The sequence below is a fragment of the Cervus elaphus genome, chromosome 11, assembly GCF_910594005.1.
Source record: "Cervus elaphus chromosome 11, mCerEla1.1, whole genome shotgun sequence".
NCBI classification, from domain to species: Eukaryota; Metazoa; Chordata; class Mammalia; order Artiodactyla; family Cervidae; genus Cervus; species Cervus elaphus.
The window spans coordinates 56161576-56180270 of NC_057825.1; the positions used below are offsets into that span (position 1 = coordinate 56161576).

The 18695-nt window shown below is 46.0% G+C and overlaps 1 protein-coding gene across 11 annotated transcripts in view; it reads right to left on the reverse strand.

Moving 5' to 3' along the window:
* Nucleotides 1-15181, reverse strand: part of REEP1 (receptor accessory protein 1) — a 129390-nt gene extending 114209 nt beyond the window's left edge. For 2 of the 11 annotated variants that reach the window (XM_043917807.1, XM_043917805.1), the window contains exon 1: nucleotides 14180-14440. In XM_043917807.1, the coding sequence (XP_043773742.1) occupies nucleotides 14180-14223 (44 nt within the window). In that variant the 5' untranslated portion in view covers nucleotides 14224-14440. Of the gene's footprint in view, nucleotides 1-14179; nucleotides 14441-14776; nucleotides 14894-14920 lie in introns of those variants that run through there. The other 9 variants (XM_043917808.1, XM_043917809.1, XM_043917806.1 and 6 more) reach the window with 8 other exon arrangements.
* Nucleotides 15182-18695: the final 3514 nt, after the last annotated feature.

The following is an 18695-nucleotide window of genomic DNA, read 5'->3' on the forward strand; positions in this document are numbered from 1 at the left end:
CTCAGGTTGTTCTAACAACAAAAAAGAAAAATAACTTTATGACCAAATTGCCTTTATCCAAGAAGGCAAAATTGATTAAAGGTAAAACTAATTTGTCGCTTAACAAATTAAAGGCTAAAAAAATCATTATCATCTCCAAGGAAGCATCAGATAAAATACCATATCATTCATTAAAAAACTCTCAGCAAACTAGGATGAAAACAAAACTTACAATGATAAAGTTTTCTTTATCGTTTAAAGTTTCTTTAAAGTTTTCTTTAAAAGTGTCTTTAAAGTTTTCTTTACTGTTTAACGTTTTCTGAAAACCCTATGGCAAGCACAATACTTTATGGGAAAATGTTGAAGCATTCCTTTTTAAATCAGGAACAAGACAAGAAGGTTTGCCTTCATCACTGCTTTTCATCTTGCACTAGAGATCCTAACCAGGATAGTCAGGGGTAGGGAAAAAAGGGATAATTATTGGAAAGACACAACACTGCTCTTCTCAGATGGCATGACTATCTGGAAAGCCCAAAAGAATCTATAGTTTGACAAGGATGAATTTTAACAAACCGGAAGGTGAAAATTTTAATAAGATACCAAATACACAGGCATCAACAAACATAAAGTAACTGGGAATAAATCTAAAAAATGATACATATTTACATTAAAAATTATAGAATTATATTGAAAATCACTAAAGATCATAAACATAGAAAGAGACCAAGTTTAATAGATTGGAACATTCAGTACCTCAAGAACATCAATGTTACCACAATCAAACCCCCAAAAGATTTTTGAGTGAGTATGTGTATGTCTCTGTGTGTATACATCTGTGCTGTAACATATAATTTTAAGATAATTCAAAACATGTATATGGAAGAGAAAGGGCTAAGGCACTTTTGAAGGTGGCGGGGGGGGACTTGCCAGGACAGATTCCAAGAATTTTCATAAAATTATGGTAATGAAAACAGTGGTATTGGTACAGGGCCAGACAAACTGTTCAAAGGAACAGAATAAAGAGCCCAGAATAGACTTACACATCATGGAAACTTACTTTATGACAGGCTGGAAATCACAGATGTAGAGAGACAGGACACACTCTATAATAAACGGTGCTACGACAATTGATTTTTTTTTAATAGAAAAAAAAGTTCTGTAGTCCTATTCCACATCATATACCAAAATCATCTCAAAATGGATTAAGAAATTAATGTGAATGACAAAACTATAAAACTGCTCGATAGTAACAATAAAGGAGAATAGCGTCATGATTTCAGGTAAGTATGGTTTTCCTAGGACACAAAAAGTACAAATTGTAAATGAAAAAAATTGCTAAATCAATTGCACTCATATTAAGAACTTCTGCTTATCAGAACACACCACGAAGAAAATGAAAAAATAAACCAGAAGCTGGGAGAAAACATGTGTAATGCATAGTGACAGAGGATTAGCATCTAAAATATTTAAAGAACTCCTACAAATCAGTCGGATAAGGATAAGAGAAAAATTGGCAAGACTTAAACAGGCTCTTCACAGAAAAGAGAGCATGAATGGGCAATAAACATATGAAAAGATGTTCAACCTCATTAGTATTCAGGGAAATGCAAATTAAAACCTATAAGAGATTCCATTCTGTACCCACCAGACTGGCAAAAATTCCCAAGTGTGACAATAGCAAGAGATGGTAAAGATATGGCACAACTGAAATAATATATTTCGCTGGAGAAAAATCATTTCAGATAGCAATTTATAGTGAAAAAATGTGGAGACTCACCAGGCCAGATACCAAGAATTTTCGTAAAAGTTATGGTGTTGAAGACAGTGTGATCCTGGTGCAGGGTCAGACAAGTTGATTAATGAAATAGGATAAAAAGCCCAGAAAGAGACCCATACATCTAGGAAACTTAATTTATGTTATTTGGCCTAGTGAAAGATACATATACCCTATGTGTCAGCCATTCCATTCTTAAAGAAATTTGTGCACCGGTGTACCAGGAAACACACACAAGAATGTCCACTGCAGAAATCCTTTCTTTTCACAAGCAAAAGAGAAAAACAAAAATCTAGGAAGACCCCAAATGTCTGTAAACAGTGATATATTGATAAAATGAAGGTAATTTTCTACTTCTTAAACTGGTTGGGGAGTAAAGAAGCATTCATTTATTATCCATTACTAATGTGTATCCTAACCACTTCTTTGTAATCTTTTCTACTGACTCAATAATTAACTCTTACAAATCACGGAAACTCTGGAAATAGACACAAACTAAGGACATCAGAGTGTTCTTTCTTTAGGTTATTCTTTTTTTAGATTCTTTTTTTTATGTAGACCATTTTAAAAGTCTTTATTGAATGTTACAATACTGCTTCTGTTTTATGTTTTGTTTTTTTGGCCCCGAGACATGTGGGATCTTAGTTCCCCAAACAGGTGTGGAACCCACACCCCCTGCATTAGAAGGTGAAGTCTTAACCACTGGACTGCAAGGGAAGTCCCTTTCTAGGCTATTCTTAACTCCCCTCAGCTTAGCAGCACCAGAACCAGCAGTTTGGTGGGCTGAATTTTGTTTCCATTGTCCTTGTGCTCAGCTGTGTCCAACTCTTTGCGGCCCAATGGACTGTAGCCTGCCAGGCTCCCCTGTCCATGGAATTCTCCAGGCAAGAATACCAGAGTGGGTTGCCATTTCCATCTCCAGGGGATCTTCCCAACCCAGGGATCGAACCCTGTTTTCCCACATTGCAGACAGATTCTTTACCATCTAGGCCACCAGAAAAGAGGCTGGATTAATTTCTATCAGATGCTGCAGGAGTAATGCTGTCCCAGGACCAATGTTTATGTTAATCTCTCAGCTAAGGGTACAGAGACCATGCAGAATGTGTTCATTTAAACCCCAAATCCATATAAGGACAGGGCCATAGAAGGTTTCAAATTCCCAAGGGAGAGTTTCCCCCCACCAAGAACCCTGGGCAAGACAGACAAACTTCACTGTCATCTTCCTTTGCCAGTGGGTCTATGCTTTTACTCAGGACTAGGCTGCAAAATGCCCTTCAAGTCTGAGCTGTATTCAACATTCAGCTCTGACTTATTACCCCCACAGACTCAAGGCCCCTCTTTTCTCTACTGAGATACTAAAACCAAGTTAGGCCAGTCCTATAGGATGGTATATTAAAGATGGCTGCAAATTACTTCTCCCCATCCTATGGAGAGGGAGAGTAAACTCCCTCTCTCAAATCTAGGATGGCCTTAGTGACTTGTTTGGCCAATAGAATGCAGCTGAAATACTGTCCTGGGACTTCTGAGACCAGCTGATGAAAAGTTTTGCAGGGGGCTTCCTTGATGGTCCAGTGGTTAAGAATTCACCTTGCAAGGCAGGGAACACAGGTTTGATCCCTGGTGGGAGAATTAAAACCCCAATGAGATGGAGCAGTTAAGCCTGGGTGGCACAACTAGAAAGTCTGCAAGCCACAAGGAAAGATCCCGTATGACAGTATCATGTGGGATCATGTGGGATCTTTAATTGTGGTGCATGGACTCTCTAGATGTGGAACACAAGCTTCAGAGTGTGCAGGCTCAGTTGTGGGCTCAGTAGTTGCAACATGCAGGCTTAGTTGCTCCATGGCAAGTGGGATCTTAGTTCCCCGACCAGGGATTGAACCCACATTGTACTACACCAAGACCAGCCAAACTCTTAGCAACTGGACTACTAGGGAAGTCCCTCTTGGACACTCACTTTTGCAGCTCCAAGCTACCATGTAAGAAACTTGACTATTCCAAGGCCTCCATGCTGGAGAAATCACATAAAAAGACCAAGTGGAGAGGTCTTGGAACACATGAAAAGTGAGAAATGGCTAGTTTGCCACTCGTTGCCATTTGCATCATCCCAGCTGATGCCCAGATATCACGGGGCAGAAATGAGTTTTGTGGTTCGTGTCCTGCCCAACTTCCTGAACACAGAGCCAGAGGAGATGATAACAAAACGGCTGCTGTTTGAAGCTAAATCTCAGGGTAGACTGTTGTGCGGCTGCTGCAGGACTGGTTTACAGCCCAGCAAAACAATTCTCTCTGTCCTGTCTCTTGGCAAATTTCTTACTTACTTAAAAGTTTGGCTATGTTTTTAGGGGATCACTTAGATTTCATCCAAAAGTTTTAGAAAAATGTTTCATTCAGTTTTCTTATGGGAGGAGTTTCAAGCTATATAGTTTTCTATATTGCCAGAGGTAGATGCCAAATCTTTCACTCAACAGATGAAAAAAATTGAGGCTTAGAGAGGTTAAGCTATGTGTCATGGTCACAAATCAGGGTTCTACAAACCTAGGTTTAAAAAGGGATCTTCTAGCTGCTCTTACCTCCTGGGATGGCCCACATTGAGTCTGTGGCGTGTTTCTCTCTAAATAAATCCACTTCTTACCGATCACTTTGTCTCTCACTGAATTCTTTCCATGATAAGATATCAAGAACCCGAGCTTCATTAACTCCTGAGATGAGGTGTAGCCTCAATTAAAAGACTGTGGGTTCAAGTCCCAATCTGAGTTATACAGTTTCACTTTTGACATCACTTATTCTGATCACAAATCTTAGGGACAGGAGCTTCTCTGTGGGGCATGCAGATGGTGGACAGGGCATGACAACACATCAAGAGGATCAAGACATCATAAAAAATTTTTAAAAAGATCTTCTAACCCCGAAGGGAATACAAAGTCATCATTCACATTTTTATCTATTTATTTATTTATGACCTTGCGGCATATGGGATCTTAGCTCCCTTACTAGGGATCAAACCCATGACCCCCCGCAGTGGAAGCAAGGAGTCTTAACCACTGGACCACCATGAAAGTCCCTGGATATTTTTTAAACACCTACTATGAGCTTAAACTGCTCTAGACACTCGAAAAACAGCTACAAGATAAAACAAGAAAAAAGTCTCAAAACAAACCACGGAGATCATATCCTCTGGAGAGATAGACCAGAAACAAGTAAGAAAAGAATTAAAAGCATAGTTTCAGGGAGGGACAAGAGCACAGAGGTGTGGGTGGGGGATATCTTGGAGAAGGTGATCAAAAGAGGCCTCTCCTGAATACATGACATGTAAGCAGAGACCTAATAGAGAGAGGAAAAGGGCCATGCGTGATCCAGGGCAGTGTGTTCAGGGCCACGGCCCATCCACTCCAGGGTGTTCAGGGCAGAGGGCACAGCAAGTGCAAAGGCCTCTGGGTGGGACAAGCTTGTCGCCCTCCAGGAATAAAGAAGATGATGGAACTGAGTGAGCAATGGGGGAGCAGTACCAGTGAGGTAGGTGCAGTGGGCAAGGCTAGGCCTTGCTGAGTCTTGTTGAGAATGGTGAGGAGTCTGAATTTTATTCTCTGTGTGATGGGAGATCTTTAGACAGTTTTTAAACAGTAGGGAAAGCTAAGATCTATTTTATTTTATTTTTTGAAATCTTTTCCCCAAATGAAGTATACTCCAATAAAAATTAATTTTAACAAGGAATATATAATTTTTTAAAAAGGAAAAAAATATTTCCTTTATAATATTTATTTATTGAAGTATAGCTTTGTGGGTTTTTTTTTTTTTTTTTTGGCTGCACAGGGTCTTAGTTGTGGCACACAGCATATTTTAATTATAGTGGGATCTCTTTAGTTGGAGCATGCAAACTCTTAGTTGTGGCATGTGGGATCTAGTTCCTTGACCAGGGATCAAACCCAGGCCCCTGCTTTAGGAGCATGGAGTCTTAGCCACTGGACCACCAAGGAAGTCTCTATTGAAATATAGTTGATTTACAATAATGTGTTAGTTTCTGGTCTATGGCAAACTGATTCAGTTATATAAATATATATGTGTGTGTGTTATATGTATGTGTGTGTATTCTTTTTCATGTTCTTTTTCATTATGGTTTATTACTGGATACTGAATATAGTTCCTGTGCTATACACTAGGTTCTTGTTTTTATATATATATAAGTTTTATTTTTTGGCCACATTGTGCCATATGTGGGATCTTAGTTCCAAAACCAGGGAACAAACCCGTGCCCTCTGCAGTGGAAGCATGGAGTCTTAACCAGTGGACTGCTAGGGAAGTCCCAAGACCTCCTTTTAAAACTATCCAACAGGATAAAGAAAGTAGGTCAGAAGGAGAGAGAAAGATTTTTCTACTGTGAAGAGGTAAAGGAGTATGTTAGCACTGTCCTGGTAGCAATAAGGAAAAAAAATCCCATCTTACCCCAACTTTAACAAAAAAAGGCCATGTAGAGGTTTGCAAAGCTGGTGAAGATTCATTCATTCAATACATATGGTGGTCACTGGAGCTGATTACAGATATTTCGTGAGACTGGAAGTCTCCACCCAGTTGAATTCAGGCTTAGTCATATGATCTTTGGCCAATGAAATGTGAGCAGAAATGACACATGTCACTTCTGGTTAGAGGTACTTAAGAGCTGGTACATGACTCTCCATTTTCTTTCCCTACTCCAGTGAATCCTGGTGCCTTATGTTGTAATAATAGCACCTGGAGACAAAAAATACTCAGTCACCCTGAGCCTCTGGTGATGACCATGAGCAGAGTGCCTCTGCCAACCCACAGTGAACAGGCAGCATAAAACAAGAAATAAATCTTTGCTGTCTCTAGCCACTGGGATTTAAGGGTTGTTGCTGCAGCATAACCCAGCCCATCCTTACCACTACAATAAATATTTAATTCACACAAGCACTATTTGGGACTTCCCTGGTGGTCCAGTGGTTAACACTCTGAGTTCCCAATGTAGTATGCAGGTTCGATTCCTGGTCAAGGAACTAAGATCTCACATGCTGCAAGGCACAGCCAAAAAAACCTACAAGCACTACTCAAGGCCTGCATTGTAGGATATGGGATAGATCAAGGACTCAAAAGAGGAGCTGCAGGAACCAGAGCCTGAGAAACCAGAATCAAGACTCTGGTGCCAGCTTCCTGCTTCTATTCCTGCATCTCATCCCTGTTTACCTCTGCTTTGCCATAATTACCCTCTTCGGTCTCTACACGTTCTTCATGTGCCAGGTAGCCACCAGCAGTCCCAACTTCACATCTTTCCAGTTCTGGGTCCCCCAGGCAAGTCTATTCTCTCTCAGCTTCAAATCAAGAAACCCAGGGGAAGGGCCTAGGGGTTCCATTAGGGTCACATACCCACCTCTGGACCAATCTCTGTGCCCAAGGAAATGTGCAGCTAGGCCTGAGTCACTGCCCATGTCCACAGCGGAGTGGAGTGGAGGGAGGTAGGATGGGGTATGTTACCAAGTGGGAATGGGATATATGTTTTGAAGCCCAAAGTACCATCCACATCCATAAAGGAAGTGGAAAGGCTATGAGTGTACAAGTACATGAGAGAAGCCAAGGGAGAACGTAACTGAGCTGAGACCGGTGAAAGACAAAGGAAAACGTGGCATATGTGTGATCAGCCGAAGAGGACAGAGGCAGACTACAGAGCCACTGGCTGGACAGCTCCCTAAGCTGGTATCAAGGAGGCACCCGGGGTGTAGTACTGCCATGTAATTTTCAAAGCCTGGTGGAGACAGGATATGAGGAGGGGATGTTAAGTCAGATAAGGGATGTTGCTCTCTGTTTACTAATTTAGGGAACAGTGGGATGGACCTTCTGTGACGCGGAACAGGCTAAGTTTGGAAGAGCAAACACTGAACTAACCTGTAAGCTCCATTACCGTCTTCCCTGCGTGAATCACTTATTGGTCTCCTTCACCAATGAGCCCAACTCAGGTTTATACCCCATCTCAAGACTGGTCCCAAGCAACCCCCTGTCAATTATAAGAGATGAAACCCACCGGCCATCCTGGTTGAGGTATGCATACCGCACTTGAGAGCTACTATACCAGGTTACCTGTCAAGATTCTTTCAGACACCCCTACTGTGTACCAGATACTTGGTTCTTCATATTTACTTTTTCTCTATAAATCAAAGGAAAGGCCCCCAGGGCAACTGAAATTAACCAAAGGGAAAACAATGCACTTCTGTGTGAAGATGGCTGAGATGTGAAAGTTCAGAACAAACCATATGCATGTACCTATCCAACTTCCAACCCATCAGGGTCTTCCCAAGGCCCAGAAGTGAGAGGAAAATATTCTCTTGGCCCAAATGCAAACTCTCTTAACACTTGTTGGTTCTCGGAAAAATTTCCATAGACACCAAGAATCCTGGTCACCAGTTGGGCATGTGCATGGCTCTTTGTTGGCAATAAAATTCCAAAGATGCCAGGGACTTCCCTGGTGGTCCAGAGGCTAAAACTCTGTGCTCCCAAAGCAGGGAACCCAGGTTCAAACCCTGGTCAGGGAACTAGATCCCACTAGGCTGAAGGTAAGACTTGGCACTGCCAAATAAATAAACAAAAATAAATATTTTCTAAAATTTCCAAAGGCTATTGCACAGTCAAGTGTACCCCACCTCCAACCCTCTTGAAGTCCCTTGGACAACACACACACACATACACAATACAAAATAACAACCTCTCCAGGTGGCTACTTGAGGGCCTGATCCTCCCTTCTCTCATTCTTCCCAGGGCTCAATCTCCCTGCAGATAATATATACCCCAAAGAGGACAGCTAGCTTTAAAAGGAAGGGGAGGACTGAGCCATTACAGCCTGGTGAGACCGTCACTTGTCAGCTACCCTTCAAATTAAGACCCAGCAGGAAGAAGGGCACAAAAGCTACTTCCTGGCAGGCAGGCAGGATTAATAAACAAAAATCAGGGCAACAGAACATCAGTGAATCTAAGCTGATATTTTTCACTTCTTTGCGGATACTTGCCCCTGTTTATAAACAAACATGGTGCATAAGGGCCAGCTAGGGGATCTGGGGAAAAGAAGGGGCCCAGAGGAGCAATGGCTCTTGGAATGTCACCAAGAATGATGCTGGTCAAAAATCTTGTCTCATAGACCGGGAGCTGGAGAAGGGCATGGCAACCCACTCCAGTACTCTTGCCTGGAAAATCCCATTGACACTGGAGCCTGGTGGACTACAGTCCATGGGATTGCAAAGAGTCAGACGTGACTTGGTGACTAAACAACAACAACAGACCGGAAGCAGGGCCCTAGCACGGGTATGAGTTGCCCTTAGGACTCTGCCAGCAGGTCAGATCAGCACTTGGACTAGAACCTGGCATCCTTCCTCTCAATAGTTCAACTGAAACGTTCACCAGGCTCCTACCCTGTACCACACCCAGTGCCAGGAACAAAATCATTAATCCACCTGAACCCTCCATTAACAGGATCACATTTCTGCATTCCACTTTTCAGAGCAGGCCCCAAAGAAAAGCAAGCTTATATTTAAGAGTGTATGGTTTTTTTCTTTTTTCCATTTATGTTGCAATAGTTGGGGAATATCTCAAGGACAACCCACATTCCTTCCAGATTCCTCTATGTGTCCATCTTTGACCCAGAGCACACAGATTTTACACTCCAAATCCCAACCCTAGGACTCAGCTAGATCTTCAGCTATCAATCCAAGACTCTGTTTTAAACATCAGACTTTCACTTTCTAAAAATTAACATTTTTTAAAAGATGTGCAATGTGGAAAAGTGGCATTTTTCAGCACATGTGTGTGTGTTTAGTCACTCAGTCATGTCCGACTCTTTGTGACCCCATGGACTGTAGCCCACCAGGCTCCTCTGTCCATGGGGTTTCTCCAGGCAAGAATACTGGAGTGGATTGCCACACCCTCCTCCAGGGGATCTTCTGAACCCAGGGATCGAACCCAGGTCTCCTGCATTGCAGGTGGATTCCTTACCATCTGAGCCAACAAGAAAGCTCAAGAATACTGGAGTGGGTAGCCTAACCCTTCTCCAGGGGATCTTCCTGACCCAGGAATTGATCCAGGGTCTCCTGCATTGCAGGAGGATTCTTTACCAGCTGAGCTACGAGGAAAGGCCATTTTTTGGCATAGCTATTGGTTATTTAAAATTATTGTTGAATTAGGACTCTCTTTCCTCCCCCTGCAGTGAGTTGGAGTTGTGGTCTACTAACCCAGTAAGTGGCTTCCTTGGTGGCTCAGTGGTAAAGAATCCATCTGCCAATGCAGGAGACTAGGGTTCAATCCCTGGGTCAGAAAGATCCCCTAGAGGAGAAAATGGCAACCCACTCCAGTATTCCTGCCTAGAAAATCCCATGGACAGAGGAACCTGGCAGGCTACAGTCCATGGAGACATAAGAGTCAGACACAACTTAGTGACTAAACAACAACAACCCAGTTAAGTGGTGGGAAGCTCTGGATCCATTTAGCCAACATCCTGGGTCTCAGACAAAATTCTGTCCAGGGACTTTCTTAGTGGTCCAGTGGCTAAGACTCTGAGCTCCCAATGCAGAGGGCCCAGGTTCGATCCCTAGTCAGGGAACTAGATCCCACATGCTGAACTAAAGATTCCACTTGCCACAACTAAGACCAGGTAATCAAATGTACAATATCAAAAAAAGTCTGTCCAGAGACAGTAAGGCAACACCTGCTCCTTGGAATAAATGCTTCAAGACAGTGCTTTCTCCCAAGAAGGCACAGAGCACGCTCTGTGTGCCCCCAATTCCCTCCAGTGCACATGAATTTACTCCACAGTTTGAAATTCTTTCACACCTAGGCCTTGAGTTGTCTGGAAAGAAAACAAAGTATTTTAAAGAAGGCAGGCAGCCCAGGCCTAAATGAGCTTCCAAGTTTCACGCAGATATCAACCAGGTTTTAACAAAGCCAACTTTGTTGTTGTTGCTATTTAGTTGCTAAGTCATATCTGGCTCTTTGTGACCCCACAGACTGTAGCCCACCAGACTCCTCTGTCCATGGGATTTTCCAGGCAAGAATACTGGAGTGGGTTGTCATTTTCTCCTTCAGGGGATCTTCCTGACCCAGGAATGGAACATGCATCTTCTGCACTGCAAGAGGATTCTTTACCACTGAGCCACCAAGGAAGCCCTAAGGGCTACCTTGCTACTGCACTAATATTTCTTCCTTAATTCTTCCTAGCTAAGTGAAGGGAGTTAAGAGGAAGACAGCTGGCAAGAGAGAAGAATCTCAAATTGGTTCCTGTTCCAAGAGCTTTGCCCATTGGACACAAGTCTGTCCCAGTGCCCACTCACCTCCATCCCCAGAGAATATCCCTGACCAGCTCCCTGGCTTATCCCAGGGCCTCTGACCTCATTCAACACAACCAACATTTACTGAGGGCACTGAGGTGCCAGGGACTTCACAAAAGAGCCTTGGGAAGGGGCAAGAGGTGGAAGAGGAAGAAAAGCTACCACCACTGCCCTCAAAATGCTCACAGTCCATGGCAACACAGACAGCCACAAACACAGCTGGCTGTCCCCAGACGCCATCAGCTTGTCTTGATGCCTCGGGTTGGAAGGAAGATACTCCCTCCCCATTCTCAGAACACAGTGATAGGTCTTCCTTACACATTCTTTGATGTGACAGAGGCTTACTGAATCATGAAAAGATTGCTTACAGGAAAAGGGACTTGTGGACAAAATCACAGGACTTCATACTAGAAGTCTCGAAAGCTTGAAAGACATCATTTTAGGTCAAGGGCCAGCAGAGGTGGAAAAGGCACAGGCACAGTGCCTATGTTTTTCTCCAGCTCACCTCCTGCCCTGAAGCAAGGCACACTCCACTAAGAGTTTTACAGAGGGAAGGACTGGTTCAGCGATTTTTATTAGCAGGAAAACCCACATAGTCTCCAAATTACATTTGATCTAGAACCTCAATATATAAAACAAAGAAAAGGGGTCAGGGCTGCAAGCCCAGAGCCAACCCACTAACGCTAGGTGGCCACCAAGGCAGCCGGTTTGAAATCTGTAGGAATAACATCTGAAAGCTCCTTCCAGAATTTGTACACCCTCGCTTGGAGGATAGAAGGAGGGGATTCTCGTTGACTGAATGCTTTCTGTGGTGCCCGACAATTTATCAGTCAAGGATCATTGAAATATCTGCAACAGTAACATAAGTTCAACTAGTGCTTGTGAACTAGCGTCTCCTTGGATCTGAGCTGTGAACTGGAATGTTGGCAAGAGGCAGAATTGGGTTTTGAATCGATTTTCTGGCTCCAAACATGGGATTTCTACTCTTTGCTAAGGGGTGTGTGGAAATGTGGGCTGAATCAATAATCTCCTTGAATGGTAAATACAAACATACATGCATATATGCCTAGGAAAACACATCTTGACAAATACACCTCTTAAAATTATCATTAGCTGGGCTTCCCAGGTGGCGCTAGTGGTAAAGAACCTGCCTGCCAATTCAGGAGACAAGAGAGGCAGATTTAATGGGTGGGTAGGGAAGATCCCCTGGAGGAGGGCATGGCAACCCACTCCAGTATTCTTGCCTGGAGAATCCCATGGACAGAGGAGCCCAGTGGGCTACAGTCCTTGGGGCAGAAAAGAGTCATACACAATTGAAGTGACTTAGCATGCACGCACATATGGCAGCCATGTAGATGACTTATAGTCTATCTGGTCTACATTTTCTAATTTTCCTATAATGAATAGGCATTTTTATACAAAACAGGTACTGCTTATTAAAATGGTTTTAACAATTCACAACTGACACATATTGGGTTTCTGTAGAATTGGGGGCTGGAGGGATAGGTGGTATCTCTGAACTTTTGGAGTTGACAGTGGGAATAACAACCCCAAATTCTGAAAACTCTCCCTTGGAGTAGAGGGCCCTGGGCTAAGGAGCAGTTCTCATGGTCATTTAACAGCTGGGGAAGGAGAGGGTGGGACGAATTGAGAGCATAGAAGAGACATATATATATATTACTATGGCTCAGACGGTAAAGAATCTGCAATGCAGGAGACCTGGGTTCCATCCCTGGGTTGGGAAGATCCCCTGGAGGAGGGCACGACAACCCACTCCAGCATTCTTGCGTGGAGAATCCACACGGACCGAGAAGCCTGGTGGGCTACAGTGCATGGGGTTGCAAAGAGTCAGATATGACTAAGCGATTAAGCACACATATGTAAAATAGCTACTGGAAAGCTGCCGTATTACACAGGGAGCTCAGGCCAGTACTCTGTGATGACCTAGAGGTGTGGAAGGGAGGGGGCAGGGAGGCTCCAGAGGGAGAGGATATTTGTACACTTATGGCTGATTCATGTTGTTGCACAGCAGAAACCAACGTAACACTGCAAAGCAATTATCCTTCAATTAAAAATAAATAAATAAACAACACATTCTCTGAAATGAAACTGTTCACTTCTAGGAAGTGTGGTTATTTTCAAAAATAACAGCAAGTCCTTAAGACCCCACCCAAACCTATGTCTCTCTTCTCCACTCCTCTCAGTGGCCTCATATACAGGCTGAGGGTGCTAATAAAATTAAAGATGGTCACACGGACCCCTTATGACACATGGACCCCAGAAAGCCTGGCTCCTTAGTGTTCCAGCCCCAGCCCAGCAGGACCTTTGGAGAGTGAGCCCTCCAGCCTGGCCAACTCAACTCTCTGGCCCCACCCTGAAGTTCCCCCAGAAGCCACTTGAAAATATGACAATCACAGCACTACTTCAGGACAGAGAGAAAAAAAAAAAATAAAACCACCCAGAAGGCAAGATAGGCCTTGATCGGGCATGAGGTGGGGCCAGCTGTGCCAGCCACTTCCCTGGGTTATTCATGCCAGCCCCGCCTGCAGAAATCTTCTAAATATTTAACATGCCACCTCTAGGTACAGGACAAACCCCCAGCAGGCGGCAACAGCTGCGGACAGGCCCGCAAGGAATGAGCAACTCGGGGGGCTGAAAGGCACATGCACTGGCTTTCAGAGGAAAGCCCAGAATGGTGGCCGTGAGACAATGCTAAGTACTGCTTCAGAAAGCGGCCCCTGACCGGCTTCTTTGAAAATCAGGAAAGAAGGATAGGAGATGGGAGGTGTTTCCAAACGTGGAGGGTGATGGTGCAGAATCAACCAGAGTCGGGAGCCCCTCTTTCTCAGACAAAGAAAAAACCAGAATCGCACCACCTGGCCCCCGTTCCCAGACCAATTTCACCCCGGTTCCCCGAGCAGGTGGCAAATCTGACTCAGGAGAGGCTGGTCAACGAAGGGGAGGAACTCGAATAGATGGCTATGTCTACCTCCAAAGGAGGGCAAATCCGCGAGAGAAGGAACTCTTCAAAGGTCTAGTCAGCTCTGGGGCTTGTCAGAGCAGAAAACGCCCCCCACGCCCACCCGCGATGACTTCACGCAGGCCTCACCCGGGATGACTCTGCGCTCTCCTGCAAGGCCGGGGAGGTGTCATCGCCACCGTCAGGGTGGCCGTCTGTCACTTGGAAATTTCCCGGAGATACCTGTCTATCTCTCTCTCTCCTTCAAACCCCCCGCCAAAGGACTCAGACAAGGGGACGCGAGATTCAGAGGTGTCCTTCTCCGTTCCACTTCCCTTGGCCGCTGTCAATTTGAAAACCCTAAAAAGGAGTCTTTTTCAACCCCCTGGGGAGCCCCGCCTCTGCCTCTCTGCCCTTCTCCTCGACTACCCCTCCAGGCAGCGCCCAGGCTCTGCCGTCAATTTCACCCGACCAAAGCGTAGCGGCGGGGCGATCCCAGGCCAGCGTTTCTCCCCCAAGGAGAGGGACGCGTGTCCCCGCGGCGCGCCCACTCGGGGCCTCTACCAAGCCCATCAAGCGGGGAAACAAAGCGGCCGGGCGCGGCGACACGCGTCCCCCGGCGCAGCCCCGTGCGCCCCAGCCCTCGCGGCCCCACCCGCCGGTCCCCCGCGCCCCAGGCCCGGCCCCGCAGGGCAGCAGCCGCGTCCTGCGCCGCCAGATCGCCCGCGACCTCGGCAGCTACTGTACCTGCTAAATTTAGCGGCCGCCGGGTATTAATAGCCGGAGCCACCGGGGCCGGCGTTCCGCAGGGGCGCCCGCAGCCCCCGGGGCCGGCGGCGGAGAAGGAGGGAAAGGAAGGAAGGAAGGGACGCGGGGAAGGAGGCCACTTACACCACCAGCCTGGAGATGATCCATGCCACCATGGCGGGGGCCGGGCGGGCGCGGCTCGGCGACGCGGGGCGGCTCGGCTGCGGCGCTCCGGGCACGTCCGTCCGCGCACGGCCGCCGCCGCCAGACTGAACGCGCCCGCCGCCCTGCCCGGCGCTCGCGCGTCGGCGCAGCCGCGGCACGTTCCGGCGGCGGCCCCAGCCCCCCGGGGCACCGCGGGCCCGCGGCGATTGGGCGGCGAGCGGCTCGGGCACCCGCGGGACCCGCCCCGCCCCGCTGGCCCCGCGTCCCCCGGCTAAATTCGGGCGGTTCCTCCGCGCGCCCCGGTGCCCCCGCCGTTCACAAGGGGACCCTGCGGTGGCCTAGTGGGCAGGGCAGCGACCCCGGGGCCTCCCCACCCTCTGTGCTCCGGGGGAGAAACTGAGGCGTGGACTTTGGGAACCTGTGTCCACCTGTTCTGAGTAGAATACAGCCATCCCTCGCCCGGATACCGCGCTGGCCGCGTAAGGGACTTAGCTGTATCCACATCTGACTTCTCCAATTGTCCCTCACAAGGCGTTATCTGCCTAAGAAACAAATCTGGGCCTGTGTCTCCCGAGGTTAAAATTCTGAAGAGTTCCTACAAAATCTGGTCTCTGCCTACAAACTCACAGCTACCACCATGGCCCAGATCCCCTCTCCGGGCCTTTTTGCTTCAGGCATTTTGGACTTAGACCACGTTGTCCCCTCTCCCCTGTTTATACTCCCCATGCCTTGTCTCCTTCTTCAAGGCTCAGATAAGGGTTATTTCCTAAGGACAGCCTTTCCTGGAGGCTGCTCCAGCGTCTCTGTGTCGAAGTGGCTCCCAGGGCCCTGGAGGAAGAGAGAAGCTGGTATTGCCTAGCGCCAGGGCCCTGTGGAGCCATTTTGGAGTCTTAAGCAAACGGGAAAATGTGCATCTATAGCGTTTGTTTTGTTTTTAAACATTGCACAAAATGTGATTTATCTTGATAACTGCGTCTTGTGGCACTCCCTTATATTTTGCCACTGAAAAAGTGCCTCAACCTTCTCACCCTGGCCCTTATTATAGACGTGCTCCCTGTTACATTGTTCCATGTGCGCTTGAAAAACCTTTGTCTACTGCGCCTGCCCTTGGCTGCTGCTTTCCTCACTGCCTCCATGGTGCCTTCTGAGAGCCTCTTCTTTGCTGATGCGATGTCATGTATAATTCAGTGTCAGATGCCAGAGACACAGGAAAGAGCCAGCTTGAAGCCTTCTTTAAAGGAAACTTGCCCAAGACAGCTCCCTAGCAGAGGAGAGGAGACCTCAGACCTTAGAAAGAGGCTGAAATGTTCCTTCAGAGGGAGCAGAGAGACAGCAAGGGTGCAATACAGGCAGAAAAAAGACTTGGCCCACAATAAGGGAACGGGAGACAAGACATTCTCTATAATAAGGGGTCTCCAAAGAGTGCATGGCCTTTCCCAGGTGGCTCAGTCAGTGAAGAATCTGCCTGCAATGCAAGAGACCTGAGTTCGATCCCTGGGTTGGGAAGATTCCCTGGGGAGGGAAATGGTAGCCCACTCCAGTATTCTTGCTGGGAAATCCCATGGACAGAGGAGCCTGACGGGCTACAGTCCACAGGGTCACCAGAGTCGGACACAACTTAGCATCTAAACCACCAAAGAACCCATCAAATACCTGTAATAGAGTAGTAGTTGTTGTTGTTTAACGCTGTTTTGACCCAGGTTTGAGGTCCAGCAGGGACTAGTCAGTTCCCCTTCGTCGGCAGCCAAGCAAGTCCACACCCCACCACCTGCCTTATCAGACTCTGGCACAGGCCACCATAACCCAGCTTATCGCTCCAGGGCCAAGTACCAGATGGCCAGGGACAGCTTCTATATCCTCGAGCCCACCGAAATTATTCAAATTAGCTAGTCCTAAACCTGTTTATCCTGCCTTGCTTTTTCCTTCCCACGGAAACCACAGTTTCCCTCTGTCTGTCTGCCGTGTCATCCACCCCTATGTTTACAGCGAGTAGCCCTATGTGCAGGATGTGCTCTGTCCAGGGAACTGTGAGTATAACAAAACTGTAAAACATTTTGTTTTCTACCTCCTGATCCAGGCTCATCGTACTTTACTCAAGATAATATGGTGAACATAGTTGTTGTTGTTCAATTGCTAAGTCATGTCTGACTCCTCGTGACCCCATGGACTGTAGCCCACCAGGATCCTCTGTCCATGGGATTTCCCGGGCAAGAATACTGGAGTGGGTTGCCATTTACTTCTCCAGGGGGTCTTCCCGAATCAGGGATCAAACGGATGTCTCCTGCATTGATAAATGGATTCTTTACCACTGAGCCACCGGAGAAGCCTGGTGAAAACAGAACCCCACAGGAAAAAGCTTGGAATACCTGCTAGACAGATCAGGACAGTACCAAGCTAATAGGAATTTTCTCCATCCCCTCCCCACACCCAGGTCAGAAAATGCTGTTAGTGGTGTTGAGGGGTGGATACGGGAGGAATATTGTAGTTTAAAGAGAGACTTTTGGTGGGAAATTAGAGAAGCTGGTCACATGCTATTTCTCTCCTAGTTTTGTTGTTTAGTTGCTAAGTCATGTCCGGCTCTTTTGTGACCACATGGACTGTAGCCCACCAGGCTCCTCTGTCTGTGGGATTTTCCAGGCAAGAATACTGGAGTGGGTTTGCCAATTCCTCCTTCAGGGGATCTTCCCGGCCCAGGGATTGAACCTGCATCTCCTGCATTGGCAGGAGGGTTCTTTAACTGAGCCACCAGGAAAGCCCTTCTCTCCTGAAGATGCCCCCTATTCCTAGAAATAGAATTCTTAGGTTTGACTGATGCACACAACTGGACATTTTCATTAATGAAATGAGACTATTCTTGGGATTAGAATATCTGAAGATCTTTCTGTTACCTGAAGCTAGTGGGACCAACCAGATTTCATTCAAGGGTTGGGGAAAAAAACATGTTCAACAGCACAAACAGGCAGGGGAGAGGAAAGAACACAGAGAAGAAATTTGCTTTTCTATTTCTTTCAATCTCTTTCAGGGTAACTGTTACATATATTAACTCTCTCCTTCATAGACTCCTTCCAGTTCGTCCTTGACCCTGGAAAACTTCAAGCCAGGGGAATAGATGGAGCCTTTGTAACAATGAATCTCTTACAGCCCTATCAGCTGGTTTGCTTTAAGTTATTTCTCACATGAATTGCTATTGCCATGGATACTTAGGTGGACACTTACACTCTGTTTTTCCCTGTACCCTTTCTTCTGAGAAGATCAATCCATTTTGCATCGAGGAGTGATTTTCCCTATCCTCCAATCTTTTTTTTTTAAATTAAAGTTTATAGCTAATTTACAATGTTGTGTTAATTGTCTGGTCCTTCAAGTGTCATTTTTCACAGGTCCTTGCTACCTTGACTGGCCACGGGTGAGCACTGGACATCAGCTGAGCCAAAGTTCTCCCCTGGGATTTTTAAAGTCGAAAATAGGAAAGAGAGACTTTAATTTTTCATCCGTTTATATGAAATTCTAGTCAAGACAAAACCTTTGACTCTGCAAATTCTAGCTTCCTGCTTAAACTATCAGAGTAACAGAAAATACATCAGTGTTTCCCAGATGCCAGGAATGGGGGAAGGCAATTGACTGCAAAAGGGCAAGAAGGAACTTTTAGGTGATGAAAAAAATTGACAATGATAGCATTTTCAGTGAGAAATATCAAGACAATATAGTGCACTTTTCATAAAGCTAATGCATGCCATCTAAAAGACCATCTCTTAAT